The sequence below is a fragment of the Peromyscus californicus genome, unplaced genomic scaffold (assembly GCF_007827085.1).
Source record: "Peromyscus californicus insignis strain IS unplaced genomic scaffold, ASM782708v3 Scaffold_8__1_contigs__length_139910024, whole genome shotgun sequence".
NCBI classification, from domain to species: Eukaryota; Metazoa; Chordata; class Mammalia; order Rodentia; family Cricetidae; genus Peromyscus; species Peromyscus californicus.
This window is the reverse complement of record NW_026294606.1, coordinates 132,131,375-132,154,707: the sequence shown is the minus strand read 5'-3', so window position 1 is coordinate 132,154,707 and position 23,333 is coordinate 132,131,375. Positions and strand designations below refer to the sequence as shown.

The following is a 23,333-nucleotide window of genomic DNA, read 5'->3' as shown; positions in this document are numbered from 1 at the left end:
CCAAGTACGTTTTTATCAGGCTCTGGGCAGAGGATAGAACTGCTGGAGTATTTGTCCAGCCATTCCAAGTCCAGGCTTGATTTTCACACTGCAAACAAACAAGAAACAAGCCCTGCCTGATCTGTTTTTATCAGTCACCTCAGGAGAGAGCATTTGCTTACCCAGACGGAAGGATGCCTCTCACCTCCTGTCTTCACCGGAGTGAAGTTCTGGTTTTTATATAACAAATTGGATTTTTCATTCTGCCTACTAGTCTTGGGATAAAAGTATCAGGTAACTTAGTCGGAGTTTGGAAATTATATAATATATTCAAGTTTTGCAAGAGTTTCTAAGAACAAGATTTGGAGCTCAGCCAAGCGAGGCTTATTGATGGAGTTTGCAAGACACTCAAAGCTCATTTCTAGTGAACTTGGCCTGGGTCAGCACAAACCTCAAAACAAACCACCCTGAGAGTGTAAGAGTCCCACATGATAAAGCTTGGGATACATTTTGAAATGTCTTACCCTTAAATTGCTGACAGAGACTCTTCAAGAGCAATTTCTGTCTAGGATGTTGGGAAATGTATTAATTTGGGGGAGAAGGCCAGGAAAAATGTGTGCCCTCAGGAGTGTGTGTACACAGGGAAGCAGGGTACTGTATGTGCTCACAGAAGCATGTGTACACAGATATGCAGGGTACTATATGTGCCCTCAGGGGCATGTGTACAAAAGTATGCAGGGTACTATGTGTACCCTCAGGAGTGTGTGCACATAGGTATGCAAGGTACTGTGTGTGCCTTCAGGAGGGATATACACATAGGGGTACAGGGTACAGTTGTGTGCCCTCAGGGGGGTGTGCACACAGAGGTACAGGGTACTGTGTGTGCCCTCAGGGGGTTGTGCACACAGGGGTACAGGGTACTGTGTGTGCCCTCAGGGCTGTGTGCACACAGGGGTACAGGGTACTGTGTGTGCCCTCAGCAGGGTGTGCACACAGGGGTACAGGGTACTGTGTGTGCCCTCAGGGGGTTGTACACACAGGGGCATAAGGTACTGTATGTGATCTCAGGGGGCTGTACACACAGGGGTGTAGAGCATGAGAAAGGAGGCATGACAGTCAGGGGATCCTCCTTAGGAGGGGCAATAAGGAGATTTTCTTCCTTTGAAAATCTGCCAGCATCAAACACAGAAAGGGACATAGAGTGACTCCTCTTTGGGAATTCACTACAGAAGATAACCTTTCTCTCCTCATTCTTCAATGGCGAAACACACAGCTGAAAACTGAAAGTGCTAAAAACAAGTCATTTGAGCAAAAACAAGTATAAGAAAACTCAAGTTTGCTTTAAAAGCGACTGGCATATCTGCAAACCAGGACCATCTCTAAAGCGAATTAATGAATGGAACTGTGGCTGGTTTCACTTCTAAGAGCACTGTAAGCTGAGGATAAATAGGAAATGAGAACTCATTTTCAAATAGAATATCTTAACTTTAAGATAGACTGTATCTTCATAAGCTTTGTGTATCCAGATGTACTGACTCTTGATCAAACACACACCTTTTATTTCTAAGAATTCACTGGAGAGCCTTTTACTAGAGGTATGTGTTTACCCCGGCATGGATCACCATGCTATGGTCAGGTCTACAAATGCAGAGTATTTTTGCCCCTGCTATATTTGTAAAACTCTTGATTATTTATCAAGTATTCAGGTCTGTAGCCATTTTCCAAGATAGTGAATCCAGGCCTGATGGATATTGACTTGGAAAATAAATACCCCCCCAAAGTGTATTGTGTTCCAGCTTTATTTCTCACAATGTATTCTAGAGAAGTTGTATTTACCCCCATGTTCATCCATCATGATACTGAAAAGAGGAAGAACTTCTGAGTCCCTGGAAAGAAGGCTTTCGATGTATCAATTCTATATCTCTAGCTTTTCCACCCGGGGACTAATAAGACACATGTGTTATGTATGTGATGGAGTCAGGGCTGGAGAAACTCAGTGGACTCAAACCCTTGACCTTGGCCTCATTAGCCACAGGATTAAACCAATTGAACTAATTGGGTGCAGACCTTTCCCACAACTGGAACCTACTGCTGGGACATGACTGTCTAGAAGTGATAAAAATCATTACGATAATAGGTGCAAAGTATAAAGCAATGCCAATGGATGTCTTTATGTGCCTTTCTCAGAGTGTATTATACCAGCTTTAAAGAACACAAAGTATCTCCTCTGCTCAGTCAAACCAAAGGAAAAGACCCATAAGGGTAAGCAACTGGAGCAGGGAGAAATTTTAGGAAATTATCTTTCTCAGAAAGTCCACAAGTGGAGAACATTTTGATTAATAGTGAGAGTGTACTCAATTTTCTTGCTTTTGAATCTCTTTTCTAATAGGCAGAACCTGATCATTTCTGAATTTAAATTCTAGAAATGAGTTATCTTTCAGCGTCCAAGAATGCTCTGAAGTGGTCATGCTTTCTTAAAGCCAAGACAATGATGTATTTTTTTTTGTGTGTGTTTTGAGCAGTATAGGACAAGGGAAGGGATTTCTGAAATTGCTTTCTTTCCCATTCAGAGTTTTCCTTCTTTTTATAAAACACATTCCTCAAGCTTGCTTCCTCCCAGGATTTTGGTTTGTAGAGAGAAAAGGGCACTGGTAGGAGCAGCTGAGATAACCTTGACCAAGTTTCCGGATGAAATGGAATCTCAAAGTATCTATTTCCCGTAGGTTTGAATTTCTGAGAAGAGTAAAGCATGAAACAGACTTAAGGTGAAATGATTACACAGTTGTTCTTGCAATCATTTCTAAAGCCCCAGTGCCCTAGAAGTCCACACACTTCTGTGGTGGGGGCAAGGCTGATGGGCAGGCTCCTGCATTGTCCATCACACTTTAGGAAAAGGTGGCCCACACTTCTAGGGCTCTAGCTGGCTAATAAATCAATGAACATAAATGCCACAAAGAGTGTGCTATTACAAGTATTTAAAATGATTATCAGCATGTGACCCATGGAGGGCTGTCCCTTCGCTTGTTGCTAAAGTCTCCCTGGGTCTGTAGGCAGCATCCCACCTGCCCTTTCCACCTCAGGAGTGGAGCTTTCATGTGGTTATCTTTCCAGGCAGCCTGGGTGGCCACGAAGAGCACTTGACATCTTGATGCACTTCAGCAGTTTTACATATACACAAACTTTGTAGAAAAATAAATTTGTCATTTGTCACCACATATGCTGATCTGGGAAGTGACGTGCTTGCCGTTCGGGCTCTGAGCTGTTTGCTGGGCCTTTTCAGCTGATCTTGTAGCCTTGTTTTGTTATTTTGGATGCTAAAATAGCTTCGGAGATCTAAATCCCACTGTGGAGGAGTCTGTGAACGTGGCATATTGCATTTTCTGTGAAGTGATAAAGTAACGGAAGAAGCCAAGTGCTGGGATCACTTTCTGCCAAGGGTTGTAAAGGCAGAAGTCTGCAGCTAACCCCATGCTCTCCAACCTGTTATTGGTCTCTGTGGGCCACTGAGGCTACTGGGGAATGTGATAAAGGGGAAAAAACATCTACTTTGAGAAAAGTCAGAAACATGGCTACAGTTTATAAAAACAATAATATTTTCACATCCAAATGGTTTAGGTGCGCGTCACGCTACGCGCAAAGGGAGCAAGCAAACCTGAAGTGTTTATAATTTAGAAGAAAGTTCTAGTAAATTTTCTTCTCTGCATTTTTGTGGGTCAAAAAAATTCTAAGATGTATATAGCACTTTCAAAGAATTATCTGAACCACATCCTACTGTACTTAAGGCTTGCCTCTTTCTTAAATACCATTTAGTTTTAGAAATGGTTCACAGTAGTGATTTGTGTGTGAACTTGAACTAACTAAAAATAATCTGTCTTGTTAAATTATGTTCTTCCTCTACGTTTATTCTTCTAATTAAAATGACAAATACTCAATTTATAAATGTGTGTGTGTGTGTGTGCGCGCGCGCACACGTGGGTGCATACACAAACGTAATGGCCAGAGGTTGACACTAGGTATCTTCCTCATCATTGTCCCCTTCAGTGAGCCACAGAGACATTGATTCTGAGTCAAGCTCCCAGGCTCAGCCTGCCTCTGAGATCCCTGCCCTAGGTTAAACATGTGCATGATTATGCCTATCTTTTTAAAATTTTTTTCGACATGGGTGTTGGGAATCTGAACTCAGGTCTTTATGATCGTGTGGCAGGTACTTTAGCAATGGAGATATCCTTTCCCCTCCCCAGGTTATAAATTTTTGATGATGCTCACGTTGAGTTCTCTATGTTTATTAGGGTCTGAAACGGGATGGTGACCAGGTGTCCTTGGGACACCTCCTGAGGAAGACCATCCACAGCCACTGTCATCTTCTCTTTATACAGCTTTGGTTAAAGCAGGAGAGTTCCTCTGGGCTGTTTTTCTCCTCTGTCCAGGACTTCACTGGTCTATCCATTTCATGGTGTTTCTAAGGTACCAATTAGTCATTTTATGTGAAAATGCGTGGTTAGATGTTTCTTTGGGGAATTCTCAGTCACACTTTATCTAAAGAAGTATCTTAAAAGTTAGTGGGCATACTCTTATCCCATATCTGCTATGTTTTAGAAGCAATGGCCTTGATATTGATTCTGGTAGGTAAAAAAAAAAGATTCCAACAAGAACCATCTACTGGTGCTGGGGTATAATTCAGGGAGACAAAGAAAAAGAGGTTTTGCTGATAATAACCCAGCATGTAAAAGTTATACTGATAACCCAAAGTGCAAAAAGTTTACCACTTGTATTAGTACCTTAACAAGAAACATAAGCCATTAGAATAAAGTTAGTGTACCATTTGTCAGCTGAAATTGTAATATTACTCCACAGCAATTAAAAGATAAGACTTTGGAAAAGTTAACTATGAAGTAAAATAGGAAGGAGAAACACAATTTACAAGTCTTGTACACAAGCCTTTAAAAACAGTTACCTTAAGGATGCTTGGCAATGTTTTGTCTTATGCACTTTTTTTCTTTTACCTGGAATATGGCCCCGACAAGTATAAAAGAATTCTTTGCAGTAGTCCTTGCAGAGGAGTGGAAGTACTAGATCTCCATCCAGGACATCTCTCTCAGGTGAGTAGAACAGGCTATGGGAGTGTGGCGAGCAAGGAGCACATTTGATCTCCTCCAGCAATTTGCCACATTCTGTGTTGTTGGTGGCAGAAAAGATCTGAAAGCCACAAATCAGAAAGACGCCTTGTTAGTCGTGAGGAAAGCGGGCTTTGTCGGTTTTCTTCCTCCCTTTCAGTCATGTGGGTAGAGAAGTCTAAGTCAGAAAAAAAGGGCGATGTCACAATATAGAGTCTTTCAAAAGAGCACATGCTATCTTTAGGCCAGGGTGGGAAGACAGAGGTCAGAAGGGAGCACACAGAAGCACTTCTTGCCTTTGCAAATCCAAGTGAGTGACTCTGTCCTTCTGCTGTTAAAATTGAGATGTTTATAGACTGTCAAATGTTTGATTCACTTACTCTGCCCCAGAGCATATATTGAATCATATTTACCTTAAAAATTCTGCACTTTTATCCAACTGTGTCCAGAGTGTAATTTAAAAACATGGCTTATTTGTGTCATGGGTAAAAAAAAAAAATTCATGTAATTCCTTAAAGCCCCTAACATGATTTCAAAACTGTACTTAAATGGCATTTTGGTGAATTTCTACTTGTTCCCAATCTGCAAATGGTACCACGCAAGTTTCTACACTGCCTTTCGTGTTCTATAAAAATACCCAAAACTGAACCAAATGGGCTTAAGACCCATTTTTAATATTCATTATATCTTAGCCAGGAAAAACTTTCTAGCTAGTTCCTTAGGTGTTTTATATGCATGAATAAACACAGAGTTTAATGAAAGTACTTTTGTATAGTGGGTAGTGAATTTTAATAAAAAAGAATACTTTTATTATTATTATTCTTACAATGGAATGTCCTTTATTTCAGTAAGATTGATTCTGGAGGACTTGATGATTCCTTGAAGTTAATTATGTGTAGGTAGAATAGATTTTAGTAGCAGTATTCACTTAGAAACCTGACTTGAGGAGCCCTTCAAAAAGTATAGGGGACAGCCTAATATCTGGGAAGTAAAATTTATGCTATCTAAATCAACCACTGATTCCCCCTCCCACACACACTACAAAATGCTATAACATGTATGAATTTTATACTGTTTCCATCTAGGCGTCTACTTAAGTATTTCTCTAGAATAATGCATTCAAATTAAAATTAGAAGATTGTTTAGTTCTTTAAAACAAGTATTTCTTTTACAAGTTGAGTTAATTTAAGGAAATAATCTAGCTTCTGTTTTTCTGAATTATAATATCACAGGGTCATAAAAGTCGTCAATCTTAAGGACAAGATCACCTAAAAGCAAATTGCATGGAGTGTTCTACGTCTAAAGAGGCTACTCTAGTTCAGAAAGAAGGGTTTGTATATTAGAACTACTTAGAGTATTCAAAAGTTATTAATCATAGTTGCATTTACATTTTAATTTTTATCAGTTTGTTTAAGTGACAATTGCTTAAATGGTCCAAGTTTTGTAAAAGAAAACATACAGCAGACACTTAGGATCTGCATTCCAAGAATGTTTTCAATGTCTTTTATTGTCCAGCCTGGAGACCTCACCAGATCTATTCAATATGAATAGTGTTCAGCTTGGTTCTGTTTATTTCACATACAGCAATCCTCCAAGAACTAAACAACTGCAGGGACCTGAAGCCAACTCTTCTGCTGCCTGAAAACTGGGCTGTAATTACCTTTGCTTTTATAGAGACTATTTGTGCTTCTATTTTTTTTTTTAATAGCTGACACAGAATGATCCCATGCTCTCTCCCAGCTGCTCTTCAGGAAGAGCTTGCTTTTAGTGCCTACAGAATTTTGTCTTTTACAAATTTTGGACTATGTCCTGTCCACAAGACCCTTCATCAAAAGTTTCACAAATAGGATTCAATAAATTATCTGAAATCAAGTAGAATATTATTCTTGTTAGGGTTTGACGCTGTTCCGGCCCAGCAGGATGGTAACATTTTACTCTGTGTGAGGTCTGCAATATAAACACCTATTTGAAGATAGATAGAGCCATCATTCTGGCTTTGCTTTCAATGAACCAATAGTCTTACTGAAGTCAATTAAATTGACTCAACCCAAGCAACAACATTGGTTTAGGCAGATGAGTACTGGTGTGTGTTGGGGAGGGTGACACGCCCGTCTTTTCTTTCTTTCTCCCCTCCAACATGTCTATGTCAGGCACACAGGTTCTTAACTTAATGCCTCACATTGCCATGAATCTTAAGAAGAAATTTAAGTTAATTTCCTGTTTCAATTTTTAAAAGCCAAATACAAAGTCATCAAGTAATAGTGGTTTAGCTAAATATACTTTGGAAATAGTGTAAAACTTGCAAACATGATTCCAGTCAGCCTGGGAAGGACTGAAGCTGTGGCTCATTCGTCTGTAACATTTGGCAGCTCATCCTTAAATCTTCATTCACGTGAAAGTGAAAGCTACGAAGAAAGGTAAGTGCTGGGATTCAGAAGAAAGCCACAGCCACAGCTTATCAACAGAGGGGGCGGGGACGCCCTAGATTTCTCTTTATTTATCACATAACTAAACAAAGAGGGTAAAGAGGCACCCACATGGGATCCATGAAGGGATAAAAGTAGAAAACACATGACAGTATATTAAGATGTCACCTTAAGATCACTTGGTCCACAGCAAAGCTATTTCTAAAAAAATCATATGTCTACAAGACTGTTCAGCTGTAGGGCAGAACACACGCGCCTCTGGACTATAGTGCTGGATTATGTCATTAAAGAGTTCAGTTTCAATTGTAGCCTAATATGTAAATAGATCATTGTCCTGAGGCAGCTGTTAAAGGGACCCAGGATGAGTTATTTGTTTAGTTGGATGTGCTCAACAATAGCCTTTGTCCCCGCAAGAGCCAGAGCAAACAAATGATTGTAAAAGGGCACACTTGAAAACAATTACTTTTCACCCATTCCTTGACAGCTTTGGCTGTGAAACCACCAAGGCAGAGAGAGAGAGAGAGAGAGAGAGAGAGAGAGAGAGAGAGAGAGAGAGAGAGAGAGAGAGAGAGAGGGAGAGACTGTGCCTCTGTGACTACAAGCTAAATTTAAGAAGTGGGATATTTGGGTGGGTTGTAGATTCAATTTGGCTAAGGAGAATTAGATCCTTTTAGCATGCTATATTTAGGATCTGCAGCAATTTTTCTAAGACAACATAACCTACTAAATTTTGGCATCACTTACGTCTCATCATAGTTAAAAATCTCATTATATGACAATAACATTATTAAAACTTAGAAGAAACTCAAGCATAAGAACATAGTATGGAGTCTACAGAATTGAACTAAATTTTAGTTCACTAAAGTTCATTAACTTAGCAACTGGCTTTAACTGCTTGGCTGGGCAAGCTTAGTCTACTGATTTTTTTTCTTACTATCTGTCTTTGAAATTTCTTCCCTGAGGAAAAGTTACTATAGTACTTTTCTTGAAAAGTTGCAGAAATGCAAAAATCTTTTCTGGGATTTTTTTTGTAAACAACAACAACAACTGACTCTTCAAAGAGCCGTCATCTCTCTTTCATATACACTTATGAAATAATACCTAACATATGTAATAATCTAGGAAGGCTTATGAGGGAAAGGGAAACGCTTATGTTTGGTATAAAATAACATGTTTTTAAAACTATTCAAATGTGAGAACATAGGTCAGGCATTCATGAGCATGGCTGTAACGAGTCTCTTGCCTTGAACACTTTTGGTATTGTTTGCTTATAAACCGCTTGCAACAGAGCCTCAGAGCCTGCAGCACCCAACTTGATTCACAGGCATTTCCCAAAGGAATCAGAATTTGTTGAAGATTGGAAGAGCTTAGACAGGAGTGTGCACAGCTAACATGGCAGACCTTTCCTAAAAAATTGCTTTCTTTAAGTTTTTTCTAATGTATCTTCTCTTGAGGATTATAAGCCCCCTAAGTCTGCCCTTCTTCCCTTCCCCACTACAGTTAGTAAGAACAAAGTTTGCATTTCACATGTTTCTGGAAGAGGTCAGTACTGCAGGGGTCTCTGGATCCTTGTTATATTCACAGCATACTCTACACACAGGGGCACTTCATGGTGAGTAAATATTTCTACACCTTTCTCTGAGTTTCCCCTTGGGGATGGGGGTGGGGACTCCTGGGGAAGCCTTTAAGATGCTCTGACTGAGCTGTTTCTGTAGCTTCATTCAATTAGGAGGCTGGGGCTTAGTGACATTGTTGTGAATAAAATGCTGGAATATCTGTTCCCCGCATCTCAGACCACTGCTGCATATGGTAAGAATAGAGAGTGAGCTGCAGCTGAGACCCGCACTAAGACACCTCTCACTCAGCTGGGAACAGAACGGGTTGGACAAACGCTCCCTCAAAAGGCATGAACATTTGGACAGAGCTGGGGACTGAAAGAGAATGATGTTCTCTAGTTTCACCCATTAGTGAACCAACTAACAAATACAATGGTGGTGTTGTTATTCTTTGGCCATAAGCAACAGGACGCTGTGTGTGGGCAGCAGTGTAGTGGGGAGGAGGAGCAGTCGACCCTTTTTGTCCTATTGATTTTTTTCCTATTTGCATGACTTGAGCAAATTAAATGATGCAATATGGCTTTTTGTTACAAAACAAAGTGAGAGGTACCACCCAGACACATATGTTGATTCGCAGGAGCTGTTTACATGATAATAGGGTGAAATCTACCGTGAACTGAGCATAAAAATTAGATTCAGCCTGGGCATTTTTTTTTAATGCCTGGGCCAGCAAGAGTGGAGCACAAGTCTTCCGAGTCTCTCAGACCTTGACAACTGCAGGGCTGTAACAGAGGAATTCTTAATTAAACCTAAAATGGGCAAAGACAGGGGGAGCAGAGACACCTGATTGTCTATCCCCGTGAAGTGATTGTTAATGACAGGATCCCACAGACGGCACACAGCACTGCATCCCCAGGAAAAAAATCTCATGCAGAATCAAGACCAACGACGGCTTGTACCAGGCAGACACTTCTTGGCTAAACTAATCAACGCATGGGAAGTGCATATGTCATCACTCATAAAAATGAGTTTCTAAAGAAGATCTTCCTAGACAACGCTGTCCCGGCGAAAACCTGGATTTATAACGTTACAAGACAGAGAAACCATTGAGTAGGAGGCTCCAGCCAAATCTCCAAGTTCTTAACGTACCAGGAGTTCCTTTCGCTGGTTTAACCATTGTCATGCAAGCTAGACCCCTCAGCCTGGGCTTGGGATCATAAACCAACAGTGCCTTGATAGCCTTTAGAATCCAATCCACTCACTAGTTAGAGCACGTGGAGAAACGGAACAAATCTTTTCTACCCCAGAAAAGTAAACCGGAAACCACAGCTACCCTAATTTACAGTTCTACCTCACCAAGTGCTCGATTGGATCCAAAATATACTGTTAATCCCGATTTTTAAAAAATATTTACCCAGCCCAGGGCGCGGGTACCACAGAAACGTCTCTTTAGAGATAGGCAAAGTTTGACCAGCATCCCCACAACGGACTCCAGGGGAGAGAGAGATATCTGCACACCGCTGAGGAACACACACCCCAAACACCTATTCACCTTAGAAAAGTTATAGGAACTATATCGAAATGAGTTTGGTCTCTCTTGCAGCTACCAGCATCTCAGCCAGGCACATCTGCGAGTGCCTACCTTGTTCTCCAGACGCCCCAACCCAGGGCTGTCACTCTGAAGGCAGCAGGATACTCGTGGGTAGAAGCCACCACACAGGATCTCTCCTCCACTCAGCAGCTCCAGCTGGGACATCATCCGCCTGTCTCTCCTTTTCAGGCGCTTCGGGGGGTTCCCATTCAGGCACCTTCTCCTCCTCGCTCCGCTCCCTTCGCTCCTTTCCCCAAACTTGGCATCTCCTTCAAAGAAGCCCAGAGCCACGGCCAGCAGTAGCAGCTTAAAGGAGAGCATCTTCAGCATCGTCTACCCGGAGCAGCAGTGGCAGGGCGCGGGAGGATGGGGGTGGGGGGTGGCCACTGCCCAGCAGGGGCACTAGGGCGCAGCTCCAGGAGAGTGCTGCGGGGCGGCGGGACGCTCCAGAGGCGGAGGGAGGTGGCAGGGGGGAGAAAGATGCAGAGCGACGCAACTTTGCCTTAGGGCAGCCGGAGCAGCGAGATAAAGTGCAGATGACACTGTCCGCAGCCTTGCCAGCGTCAGTTGGGTTAGGGGCTTTCCGCAGCGGCTGGGAAGTGGGAGGAGAAGGAGTTGGAAGAGGAGGAGGAAGGATAGGAGAAGACAGTCATGGAACTTCGCTTGTCCGCTCAATGGGAGTTGTTTAGGTGAGACAGTAGCAGGAACCGAAAGGGCGGCGGCGGCGGCGGCGGCGGCGGGCCGGGCGGAGGCAGGGCCGGTGCTGGGCTCCCGAGGATGCTGAGGTCTCCTCTGCCGGCGGCTGCTGCTTCTCACACAGCCTCTCATGTTTCGCTCCCTCTTTTCTTCTTCTTTTTAACTAGCGCGCGGGGAGGTGCTGCCACCGCGCGCCCCTTGACGTCACCGCTGCTCGCGCGCCCCCGCCCGGGGTGGGGGAGAGGGGAGGGGGCAGCCGGCCCGGGAGCTAGCGCTTGCCGGGACCCAGGGTGGCCTCGGGCTGAGACGGGGCGGGGACGGAGCGGGGGAGAAGGAGGGAGGACAGGGCACGGGGGGAGGGGGGAGCCCTCGGAGCCAGCCTCCCGGGCTCGGAACCCAGAGCGCCACCGAGCCGGGGTGGGGGTGGCCCAGCCGCGATGCCCAGCCTGGGCCGAAAGTGCCTCGGGGGACGTTGCTGCAGCTCAAGGCGACTGGGCTGAGGCTCCCAGACCCTGTGAGTAAGAAGGGACCACGCGAGGTGAGAAGGGAGGATCTTGCCCTGCCTTCGCCCACGCTGGTCTGGGTTTAGTTACCTAGTCCAGGAAGAGATGGATTCTGTGGGCTGGAGCCGGCTCTGGGAGCCTGTCCGTGCCTTGCCCTCTCCCGGAGGAGCAATGACAGACACCTCTGGTCCACAGTGATCCCGGAGATTTAGAGACAAGAGGGGAACCCAGATGCTGCAGGTTTTTGTGTAGGCTGGCTGAGGGGCCACCCACGGGTCCTTGCTGAAGTTTCTAGAGCTTCGGTAGTGGCATTGAGACACGCGCGCATATAGTAGGGTTGGGTATCCCAGAGCAGGCTAAACCAGAGTCCTTCTCCAGGCGATTGTGTGCCAGACTTAGGCAAGACAGCCTCGAGGGGCCACCTGTAACCCCAGACTAAGTCGCCTGGGAGACACCTGTAGCTCTGTGTGCATTTGTAAAGTACATGTGCAAGCATACACACACACTCGTGCACAAACTTTCTGGTGTGAGAATACAGAGGAGGAAGAATTCAGTCTCCGATATGAAGTGCAGAAGCACAAGCCCTACTTAGCTCCATATGCACGAATAAAATCACCTTTCCCCTAACTGGGCAAGTTCTGCCTAGAGCATTTCTAGAAAGATGTCGACGTTATCAAGAGCTATGATTTCATGTTTACTGGAGGTCCGCAAGTTGGCACTGGGACAAGCCTCCCAGGAGCTGCACATGAAATGTGCTTTTCGTCTATTTGGGTACTAAACAGTGAAGCTGATTTCCTGGTGGATGGCTTTTGATGAGGAGATAAGGCTGTTTTTCCCATTTTGGCAATAGAGGAATGTTCACCATATTTGGACACAGATTTCACCAGCTCCTGTGAAAGTTGGTGGTGGTTGAGGCTGGTAACTGACTGCTTTGAAAGTGATATTAGTGGCTAGGTGAGCCTTGTCCGTGGATTCTGAATTACATTTTTATGTGAGAAGTTAGAGTTTTTAAGCAACAGAAGTGACCTTTTAGAATAAACCTAAAGCCCACTGAGAAATTTGGCCTAGCCCTCAGCTAAAGCAAATGCCTTGGAACCAAACTTAGCCCTTCTTCTAGACACCGTCATGCGCTACTGTGTACAGGGACACTGTCATGCACTACTGTGTACAGGGACACTGTCATGCACTACTGTGTATATGTTATTGTGAACACTACTCTAGTTCCCATGTGGTTTATCTAACATTCTTCCCTCTTAGAAGTCTATGACTATAAAATAAATCACACTAAGGATTTTTAAGACTTTAAAAGCTCTCACTTTAGTAGTTCTTGAGATGAGTTCTATCATGATCAAGCCACTGGCATAATTCCATGTAATTCGGATCCCAGAAATCTGTCTAGAATGTGTTTAAGGCTTTATTCCTAAATTTTAATGTCTTTTCCTAAAATAAAGATCCTTCTAAAGTCACATCTCAGTCATTGAAGCTCCCACTTTTAAGTGATAAATTGATGTTAGTAGTGTTGGGGCAGGCTTTCCTGTGCTGTGTACTCACAGAGTAAGGGCACCTAAAGTAAATTAATACTGAGTTTTACAAATTTATAAGCTATGATCCTAAATGTCAAGATGCCAGACACTTATAAATGATCAAGTGTATTTCCTACTTGTCTTTTTTGGATAAATCTCATGTATCTCAGGCTGGCCTTATACTTACAGGATGACTTTGAACTACTGATCCTTCCGCATCCACCTCCATAGTGTTGGGATTACAAACAAGGACCATGGTGCCTGCTTGAGGCAGTGCTCAGAATACAATCCCAGGGCTTCCAGAGACTAGGACAGAACCAAACCTGACTGGCCAAAAACCAAAACCAAACAAAAACACCCAATGAAATGATTCCTAACAATGGTCTGCCATACTCATAGATTGATGCCTCAGGCATCGTCAGAGAAACCATCTCTGCACATGACGGGAGTAGATGCCGAGACCCACAGCTGATGTTAGGCTAAGAGAGAGCCCAGTTTGGAGGTCTGCATTGGGTCCCTCCCCTTGGAGTTCAGAAAACCCTGCAGAAGAGGGAGAGGAGGAATTGTAGGAATTAACTAACAGTACTTGTGTAGGCTCACAGACACCGGAGCAGCAGTCGCAGAGCGGCATGGGGCTGCACTAGGTCCTCTGCATATATGTTATGGTTGTTGGCTTGGTGTTTGGGGGACTCCTGACAGTGGGTGTGGGGGTGTCCCTGACTCTTTTGCCTGCTCTTGGGACCCCTTTCCTCCTACTGGGCTGCCTTGCCCAGCCTTGATATGAGGTTTGGTGCCTGGTCTTGTTGTATCTCGCTGTGCCCTGTTCAGTTAATGTCTTGGGAGGCCAGTTCTTTTCTGGGAGGAGATGGGGTGTGGGAATGAATCTGAGGGAGATGAGAGGGGGGAACTGAAAGGAGCAGAGGAAGGGGAAGCTGTGATCAGGATGTATTGTACGAGGGAAAAAATTAAAATAAAAAATAATCCCTGGATTTCATACACGCAAAGCACACACCCTACCCACTGAGCTACATCCCTTCCCTTATTCTGTGTTGACACAAGCAACTGGACCTGGTCCATGCATGATTCATCATGAAAGACAAGTAATCAGGTCCCTTATAGGACACTTGAGCTTATTCTTTGGGTCATTGATATAATTATTTTCTTTTTTAGGGGGAGGGTGTTTTTTATTTTTGTTTGTTTCATTTTGTTGTTGTTTTTTGAGACAGGGTTTCTCTGTGTAACAGCCCTGGCTGTCCTGGAACTCACTCTGTAGACCAGACTAGCCACAAACTCACAGAGCTCTGCCTGTCTCTGCCTCCCGAGTGCTGGGACTAAAGGTGTGCACCACATCCGGCATGGCACAATTTCTAAATAGTACCTGACTCTTGTTTCACAGGTGGACTAACCTCTGATTTTCCCCCAGAGACCAATTAAAAACTTTATCCACAGAAGGTCAGTCATCTAATATAGTTGGTTGTTTATACTCTTTGTTCTTTTGGTGGCCCACCACCCAACTCCCAAATAAATCACGGGGAGGCTTATTCTTTCTTATGAATGCCCGGCCTTAGCTTAGCTTATTTCTAGCCAGCTTTTCTTAACTTAAACTATCCCGACTACTTTTTGCCTTTGGGCTTTTATCTTTCTCTACTTCTGTGTACCTTTCTTTACTTTTTAAAAAAAAAAATTTACACACCAACCACAGTTTCCCTTTCCTCCTCTCCCATTCCCTCCCTCAACCTCCTTTCTACCCACCCCCAATCCATTCCTCAGAAAGGGTAAGACCTCCCATGGGAGTCAACAAAGCATGGCATAACAAGTTGAGGCAGGACCAAGCTCCTCCCCCCTGCATCAAGGCTGAGGGAGGCATCCCATCATAGGGAACAGGTTCCAAAAAGCCAGCTCATGAACCAGGGACAGATCCTGGTCCCACTGCTAGGGGCCCCTCAAACAGACCAAGCTACACAACTGTCATCCATATGCAGAGGGCCTATATAATCCCTCCCTCCCTCTCTTCATGTGGACTCCCGGAGCTCCACGAGCTGGTTGTGTAGCTGGGTGGCTGGCCCCTGAATTTCTCCTCTCCTCCTTTTCTCATTCCTTGATCCTCCTTTCCCCAGATTTCTCCTTCTATTTATTCTCTCTGCCTGCCAGCCCTGTCTATCCTTTCTCCTGCCTTGCTATTGGCCATTCGGCTCTTTATCAGACCAATCAGGTGTTTTAGACAGGCAAAGTAACACAGCTTCAAAGAGTTAAACAAATGTAACATAAAAGAATGCAATACATCTTTGTATTATTAAACAAACATTCCAGAGCATAAATGAATTTAACAGACCTTAAAATAATATTCTATAAAAATGTAATTTCGTAGGAATCAAGGATCAATACTAGGGTATTTCCTAAGCTTAAAGCCTCCTTGGAAGTTGCAACAGGGGATCAGAGCCATTTGCACACCTGCACAGAGTCAGATGGATCATTTTCGGCCATTACACCTTGTTTAAGAAGTGTGCACATACTGTATTTATTTTCATCCGTGTATTGTTGGTGACCATCAGAAACGTTATCATGTGTGAATGAGCTATAAGCACCAGATCCAGGCATTAGACATTTCTCTTTTTGATCACCCCAGCTGAGTCTAATTTGGCCTTACGTATGTTACTGTGACCAAATCTCAATAAATGTTACCTTTTGGCCACTTGACACCTTTTGAAGGTTTCAAATGAATTAAAAGATCTTTTCAAATTAAATGACTAACTACAGTGTGACTCCACAGAGAAAGACCACGGATCATTTAACAATTATAGATGGTGATAGTCCAGGTATAGTGACTGGCACAGTGGTAGGGTAGCCAGTTGGATTTATCTATAATTATTCAACTTTTCTTGTTAAAGTTAGTACCTGGGCCAGCAAGACAGCTTAGTAGATAAAGACCCTTGCCCTAAGCCTGATAATTTGAGTTTGATCTCTGAGATCTGAATGACAGAAGGAGAGAGCCAACTCCCACAAGTTGTCTTCTGATATTCACACATGCACTACAGCATTCATTGGTATGTGTATGAGTGTGTGTGTGTGTGTGTGTGTGTGTGTGTGTGTGTATGTGTGTGTGTGTGTGTTTGCACACACAATGTTTAATCAGTACCTGTATGCCAGACTCTGCTCTGGGCACTGAAGACATGGGTGTTTAAAACTCTCCTGGAACTTCCTCTAATGGGGGAGGTAGAAAAGTCGGATTGTACAGATGTCCACCAGAGAGAAAAGAGATCATGGGAAGGAAGGTACAGACCTTGAGAGGAATGACCATTTTGAAGTTTACAGCAGTGAACCATATACACGCAGAGCATAAGGAACAGGAAAGCAAATTGAATAAAGCAGGCAAGCTTGGTATATCCAAGGACTAACAAAGAGGCTCAGCCCTCAAGAATGGACACTAGTGAACGACAGAAAATGATAAGAACAGGCAACATCATGAGGTAGCCAGGTCCCAGATTGTAGAGGACCTTTGAAGTTTCCACTCTTAAGCAGATGCCTCTCCCATGGTAGGCAAGCACTCTATCACTGAGCTCTATGCCCTGCTCCAGCCAGTTGTCTTTTCAGAGAGAACTTCTGGGTGCTTTCACAGAGTGAATTAAAAGTATGGAATTGAGTAAGTGAGTATCAGAGAACTGGACAGCATAAAAGAGACATGGGAGTCAAAGGAACCATGGCCCAAACTGTTAGTGATGAAGAAGCAGGGAAGAGCTGGAAGATGTGGAAGCAGAACCTGTCCACTAGCCGGTGCTGACTCCTCCAATTGAAATGGACTAAGAGAACGCTGACAGAAGGATGGGGACTAGTCATTTATCTCTGACAAGAAAAATGCCTTTCTTAATGTTTCCATAACCAACGCCACAGACTAGGATCTTAAAACAACAGAAATTCACTGTCTCTGAGTTCTGGGGCTAGAAATCCCTTATTAATCTGATGTCCAGGACTGGTTCCTTTTAACTGCCTGGGCTTGTCTCTAGCTTCTGGTAACTTCCATCACCCTTTCCCTTATTTGCAGGTAGTGAGCTCTCTCTGTCTTCTTATGGATGAGTTCGTTTATATCCAAATTTCTTCATCCTATGTGAACATTAGTTATGTTAGTGGCCATCCTAATAACCATATATTAATCATCTGTGAAGATGCTACTTCCAAAGTAGGCGAACTACACAGATACTGACAGGGCTTCAGCATTCTTTGGGAGTTGGTGTTTATTTATTTGTTTGTTTGTTTGTTTTATATTCTAGCTACTAACTATAAGATGTATAGCTGATAAATCAATTGATGAATGGACAAGAAAATGTGTTATGTTTACACAATGCAATATTATTGAGCTGCTAAGAACAAGGAAAGAATGAAATTGGCGGGTAAATGGATGGGGCTGGAAATCACTGAGGTAACCCAGGCACAGAAAGACAAGTGTTGCACATTTGTTTTTATCTGTAGATGTTAGTTTTGATTTTCAGATATGTGTGTTTCATTTGAAATGCCACAGGGGTCAGGAAACTATTAAAGGATCAGTGTGTGGGAATCTTCAAGGGAGGGAAGAAAACTCACTGGTCTAAAGGGTTGAGGGGATGATGGAATTGGAAGAATTGAAGTGGGGTTGGAGATGAAGGGTGGAATTAGAGGAGAATACAGGGAGGGCCAGACAACGCTGGTCATTTGGAAACCTATTATGGCAGAAGCCACCTAAAATATATACATACACAGCAACAAAAAGAGTTAAAATGAAGTTCACTTTTAATGGGGTAACAATGCCCCTACCATAAGCCATAGGCTAGCAAATAAAAAACTCAATGTCAGGAACAGGTTACATCTTTTATAGTTATTGGCCAGTGAGATCTCATAGAGCCCCCCAAGTCTTTAAAGTGTATTGATAGTGTTCTTGGTTACCCTCCAAAACGTTACTGTAAGATCCTGTTGCTGAAGACACCATACATGTGTATCACAGAACACGGAGGAATCAAGCTGGCACTCATGTGGAAGCTTCAGTCCCTACTGGCTAGCTTTCCTAGATGCGGGAAAACCAAGCATCATTGACTAAGATGTGAACCCTGAGAGCTACAGTAATGACTGACCTGGCAAGACACGCCCGCTGGTGCAGTCTGACACAAACATGGGCTGAGGAACCAACCCCTTTCTGATCGGACTTAAGTCCCGATGCACGAGATAAACCCAGGCCTGGCACCATTATTAGGGTAAGAATCTGTGGCTAGACAGGTCACCTCGCTCCTAGAGGAGAAGCTGCTGTTATAACTCTGCTAAAGAGACATGGAGTTAAACTGACTCCTAATGACTTATTGTTATATCTGTATGTTAAAGCATCTCTTAATCCTCACCAGAGAAGCTTCTGTTTGCAGTAAATGTTGAATAACAGAGACTCACAACTGGTAAAGGTGCAAGAAAAAGGAACTATGGAATGTTCATCACCCATTGGGGTGTCTGTATCACAACTCCACCTTCCAAGGCTCAGGGATCATTGTAAAAATATGGGGAGGAAGAACTGTAAGAGAGAGACTGTAGCATGAATCTTAGAGAGTCTTATAATAAAATCAAACCCGAGGGCAGTTATTGGGGTAAATGCTGGAAGGTCAGAGTACCAGAACAAGCCACAGCTATCTCACCTTGCCAATTCCTCAGCTGGTCCTGTTTCCTCAGACTGGAAGCGTCTGTGTCCTCATCCCAATGGCTCTCAGCTGAACTGCTGCTAGAAGCCTGAATGCTTAACCAGCCAAACACTTACCCAGGCAAATGCTTAACCAAGCCAAATGCTTCTAGTTTCTGGTCCTCACACCTTATAAACCTTTCTGCTTTCTACCACCACTCCCTGGGATTAAAGGCTGCTTTCTGGGATTAAAGGTGTGAGTCACCATGCCTGGCTGTTTCCAATGTGGCCTTGAACTCACAGAGATCCAGAGGGATTTCTGTCTCTGGAATGCTAGGATTAAAGGCATGTGCTAACATTTTCTAGCCTAAGTATCTTGTGGCTTTTCTGTTCTCTGACCACAGATAAGTTTATTAAGGTACACAATATTTTGGGGAACACAATACCACCACAAGAGACTACAAGGAAACAGTGTTTCCCAGACACACGAGGTGGTGTGCACACCTAAACTCACGGCAGTTGTGACAGCCTACATGAGACCTGTGGAAGATCAAGCCAGACACAATCCCAGCATAGAGAGGGAGGTGGGCAGAAAGTCCTGCTCTAGCTAAGGAGCTATTGGCAAGTGATAGCTGCTGAGAGAGAGAGGAGAAAGGGGGAAAGAGAGACTGACTAACTTAGCTTTCTTTAAAGCTGACCATCTTAGAATGGAAGGTCAAACAGCCAAGAATATACAGACAGCATACATTGGACTTGATGGATTTAAAAAAAAGAGGGTACAAAGTTAGGTGAGTAGGGAGGGGTTGAGGAGAGGATGAATGTGATCAAAACACACTGTATGACCTCTCCAAGAAATAATAAAAATGAAAAAAATCCTTTGGAAGAAACAATTCTTTGCATAACACAGGGTCCTGTCACAGTGACTGAAGGAGACAGGAGCAGTAAACTCAGAGGAGAGGGCTTGTCCTGTTCCTCTTCCTTTGGCCTCTGGCTTTTCAGAAAATTTTATAATTTAGGCATTATTACTGCTGTGGCCACATCCACTGATTTTGAAATAATATGATTGCTTTTCCATTTCATTCAAAATATGTTCTAACTTCCCCTCCCTGCCCTAGCTACTGCCCAAGCTCTTTGAAAACTGTCTGATTTAATTTCCAAATACTTAGAGTTTTTTTTTTTCTGAAGACTTTTTGTTGTTAGTTCTAACTTGATCTCATTGTAGTCAGAGTATATTCAAGACAAATTGAATTTGCAAATGTTTGAGTTTTTTCTGTGGGCAGGAAAATGTTCTATCTTGGTAAACATTCTATGTACAGTGGAAGAGAATACGTGTTCTGTTGTGGAGAGGTGTGTAGTCTAAGTGCAAGTCAGGCCACTTTGGCAGATTACGGTATTTGGATCTTCTCTTTCTTATTGATCGGATTTGTCTTATCAGTTCTTACTGATGTCATGCTGACACCTAATTTATTGTTTGAAGCTCTGAGCTTGTTTGCATAAATGTTTATGATTTACCTCTTGAATGGACACTTTGGCCGTTATGAAGGTGGTCAGAAGTCCTTTATCCCTGGTCAGAATTACTTTTGTTTACCATTGACACGAAGTATCTTTTTTCATCCTTTTTCTTTTAACCTGTTTTGTTTACTTATCAAAAACTTTCGGCAAGCTGCATAGGGTTGGGTTTTACGTATTATCCCTCTCCGCCCTGCAATGTGGCAACCTATGACTCTATTACTCTTGGTTAGGACAGCTAGAGCCTTTATATTTAGAGTGATCATCCTAGGTTAGGTGCATGAGATGCAATTTTTTACTTCCTACATATCTTCTACATTCTTTTTTTGTTTGTTTTTTTGTTTGTTTGTTTGTTTTTTGAGACAGAGTTTCTCTGTGTAGTTTTGGTGCCTGTCCTGGAACTTGCTCTGTAAACCAGGCTGGCCTCGAACTCAGAGAGATCTGCCTGGCTCTGCCTTCCGAGTGCTGGGATTAAAGGCATGCGCCACTGCTGCCCGTCTTTCTTCTACATTCTTGAACATGTGAAATACACAACTGCAGCAATGATTTCTGGGTCTTGTGCACTGAGTCCGCTGTATAAACTAGAGCTCTGGCTCTTCATTGAGTTCATTTTTTCCTTATTACAATTCCTACTACAGTTTATTAGAATGTAAATTGAGGGGCACCTTGGACACCTGTAAGACACCCCTGCTGTCTTTCTTCCCTGCATCTTCTTAATTATATTTGCCCATCTGGAAATAGCTCACTTATTTTACATGGAAACTTCTTTTCCCTTGTTATTTCTCATAAGCTCCCTTTACAGTAGTTTTAAGACATTTAATCCTCTTATGCTTTCTATAGCTGTTACTCTGTTAGTTTAGAACATTCTGACTTTCCGTTTGCAAGTCATTAATTAAGACAGACAGATGCACACACACACACACACACACACACACACACACACACACACACACACACACACTATACCTCTGAGTAGTATAGTATCTAGAGGGAGACCTTTGTTGAGGCCATTAGGTACTGAGCCAGAGTTTTCATGGAAGAAATCAGCTGTTTCCCCAGGAGATCTCGTGCCCGGTCATTGTGACTCACTGCTACTACCCAGCACCTCAAGAATCATGCCACCCCATATCCTCAGGGAGTGATGAATATCAATAACTGAAAATAAAGATATTGCTGAGTATCCGTATTAAAGCATTAACTTTAACTTAATGAAGGATTAATACAACTTAACAAAGTATAGTGGAAAATTACAAAAAATTTCTCCCTGAATAAGGGAGAACCAGAGGGCTTTCTCACTTTTTTTTCCTCCTAAGGGGACCAGGAAATGGTAGCTGTCTGCATCCTGGAAAGGGCCCTCACCAGAACCTGACCATGCTGAACAGCCAACCTTGCACTTCCAACCCCTGGGACTGCAAGAAACAGAATACTGTTCTTTCAGCTGTTAGGGTGGCTGAAGTAATTAAGACAGATTTCAAATGGTACTTTTTTGATGTTGGGTGCTTGGCATTGTATTACCATACACTCAATTATTGTCAGTGTCATTTTTTCAGCTATAAAGTGTAGTTATATCAGTTGAGACTGTTTGGTTCTCTTAAGTATGTTGTTAAGTTTTGCTGGTGAATGCAGAATCATCTGTAATGAAGGATTATTTTCTTTACTACTAAGACAGTTTCATTCCAGATGCATTGCTTAAGTTTTCTTTACTTGTGTCGTTTAAACACACACACACACACACACACACATACACACACACACATATATATATATATATATATATATATATATATATGTAACAATATAACAGGTCTAGTCACCAAGCCTGTAAGTGATTTATGCTGTGGATTATGCTCATTGTAAATAATAAAGCTGATTGGCCAATGGCTGGCCAGGAAGAGATTGACAAGAGCCAGACTAGGAGAATGCTGGGAAGAAGAAGGGCAGAGTTGGGAGTCATCAGCCAGACAGAGAGGAAGCAAGATGACAAGGCAGAACTGAGAAAAGGAACCAAGCCACATGGCTAAACATAGATAAGAATTATGGATTAATTTAAGTTTAAGAGCTAGTTAGTAATAATCCTGAGCTACAAAGCCTCCGTTTATTGATTCATTTCAAATAAAAAAAAGTCATTGTTATTTTATGTATATAGATGTTTTGCCTGATCTATGTCTGTGTACCACATGTATGTAGTGCCTGAGGGGGCCAAAAGAGTGTTTCAGGTCTGTTGGAACTCAAGTTATAGCCTATTGCTAATCATATAAGTGCTGGGAATTGAACATGAGTCCTCTGAAAGAGCAACAGGTGCTATTAACCAATGAGCCATCTCTCTAGCCCAGTATTTATTCTTGTTTATCAAAAAAGATGTAGCTTATTCTGAACATTTTCAGCTTTCCCCATCAAGACTTGCTGAAAGGTCACCTGCTTCTGAAACACTCTCTCTATCGCAAAGTTGTCCCTTGGAGTCAGAACTTTCCTGAGACCATGTGAGGCCCCCAAAGCCCCTTCTGAGCTGCTCCTTCTGCTTCCTTTATGAATATTCTATTACCTCCTTCCCATAGGGAGGGTCCACTACCTGACGCTCTCACAACCTTTCAAACAGCACCACTAGCTCAGGACCAAGTGTTCGAACACATAAACCTGTGGGGACACTTCACATTTGAGCCACAACATTCTACCTCTGTCCTCTGGATGTTTATAGCCATCTCATAATGCAAAATATTTTGAAAAGTCCCCAGAGTCTCTAATGATCCCAACAACACTTAAAAGTCCAAAATGTTCTTTCCAAAAACATGACAAGTTTTTAACTCTGAATC

At 42.9% G+C, this 23,333-nt stretch overlaps 1 protein-coding gene and 1 long non-coding RNA gene across 3 annotated transcripts in view; one reads left to right on the top strand and one right to left on the bottom strand.

The window, feature by feature from the left end:
• The window catches only part of Hhip (hedgehog interacting protein), a 92,445-nt gene extending 81,442 nt beyond the window's left edge, over window positions 1-11,003 (bottom strand). For both annotated transcript variants that reach the window (XM_052727436.1, XM_052727437.1), the window contains exons 1-2: window positions 10,718-11,003; window positions 4,983-5,175 (exon numbers count right to left, since the gene is read on the bottom strand). In XM_052727436.1, the coding sequence (XP_052583396.1) occupies window positions 4,983-5,175; window positions 10,718-10,996 (472 nt within the window). In that variant the 5' untranslated portion in view covers window positions 10,997-11,003. The remainder of the gene's footprint in view (window positions 1-4,982; window positions 5,176-10,717) is intronic.
• A 770-nt stretch (window positions 11,004-11,773) lies between these two features.
• LOC128104400 (uncharacterized) overlaps window positions 11,774-23,333 on the top strand; it is a 93,124-nt gene continuing 81,564 nt past the window's right edge. Inside the window, exon 1 of the long non-coding RNA XR_008215984.1 lies at window positions 11,774-11,876. This is a non-coding gene — a long non-coding RNA (uncharacterized LOC128104400). The remainder of the gene's footprint in view (window positions 11,877-23,333) is intronic.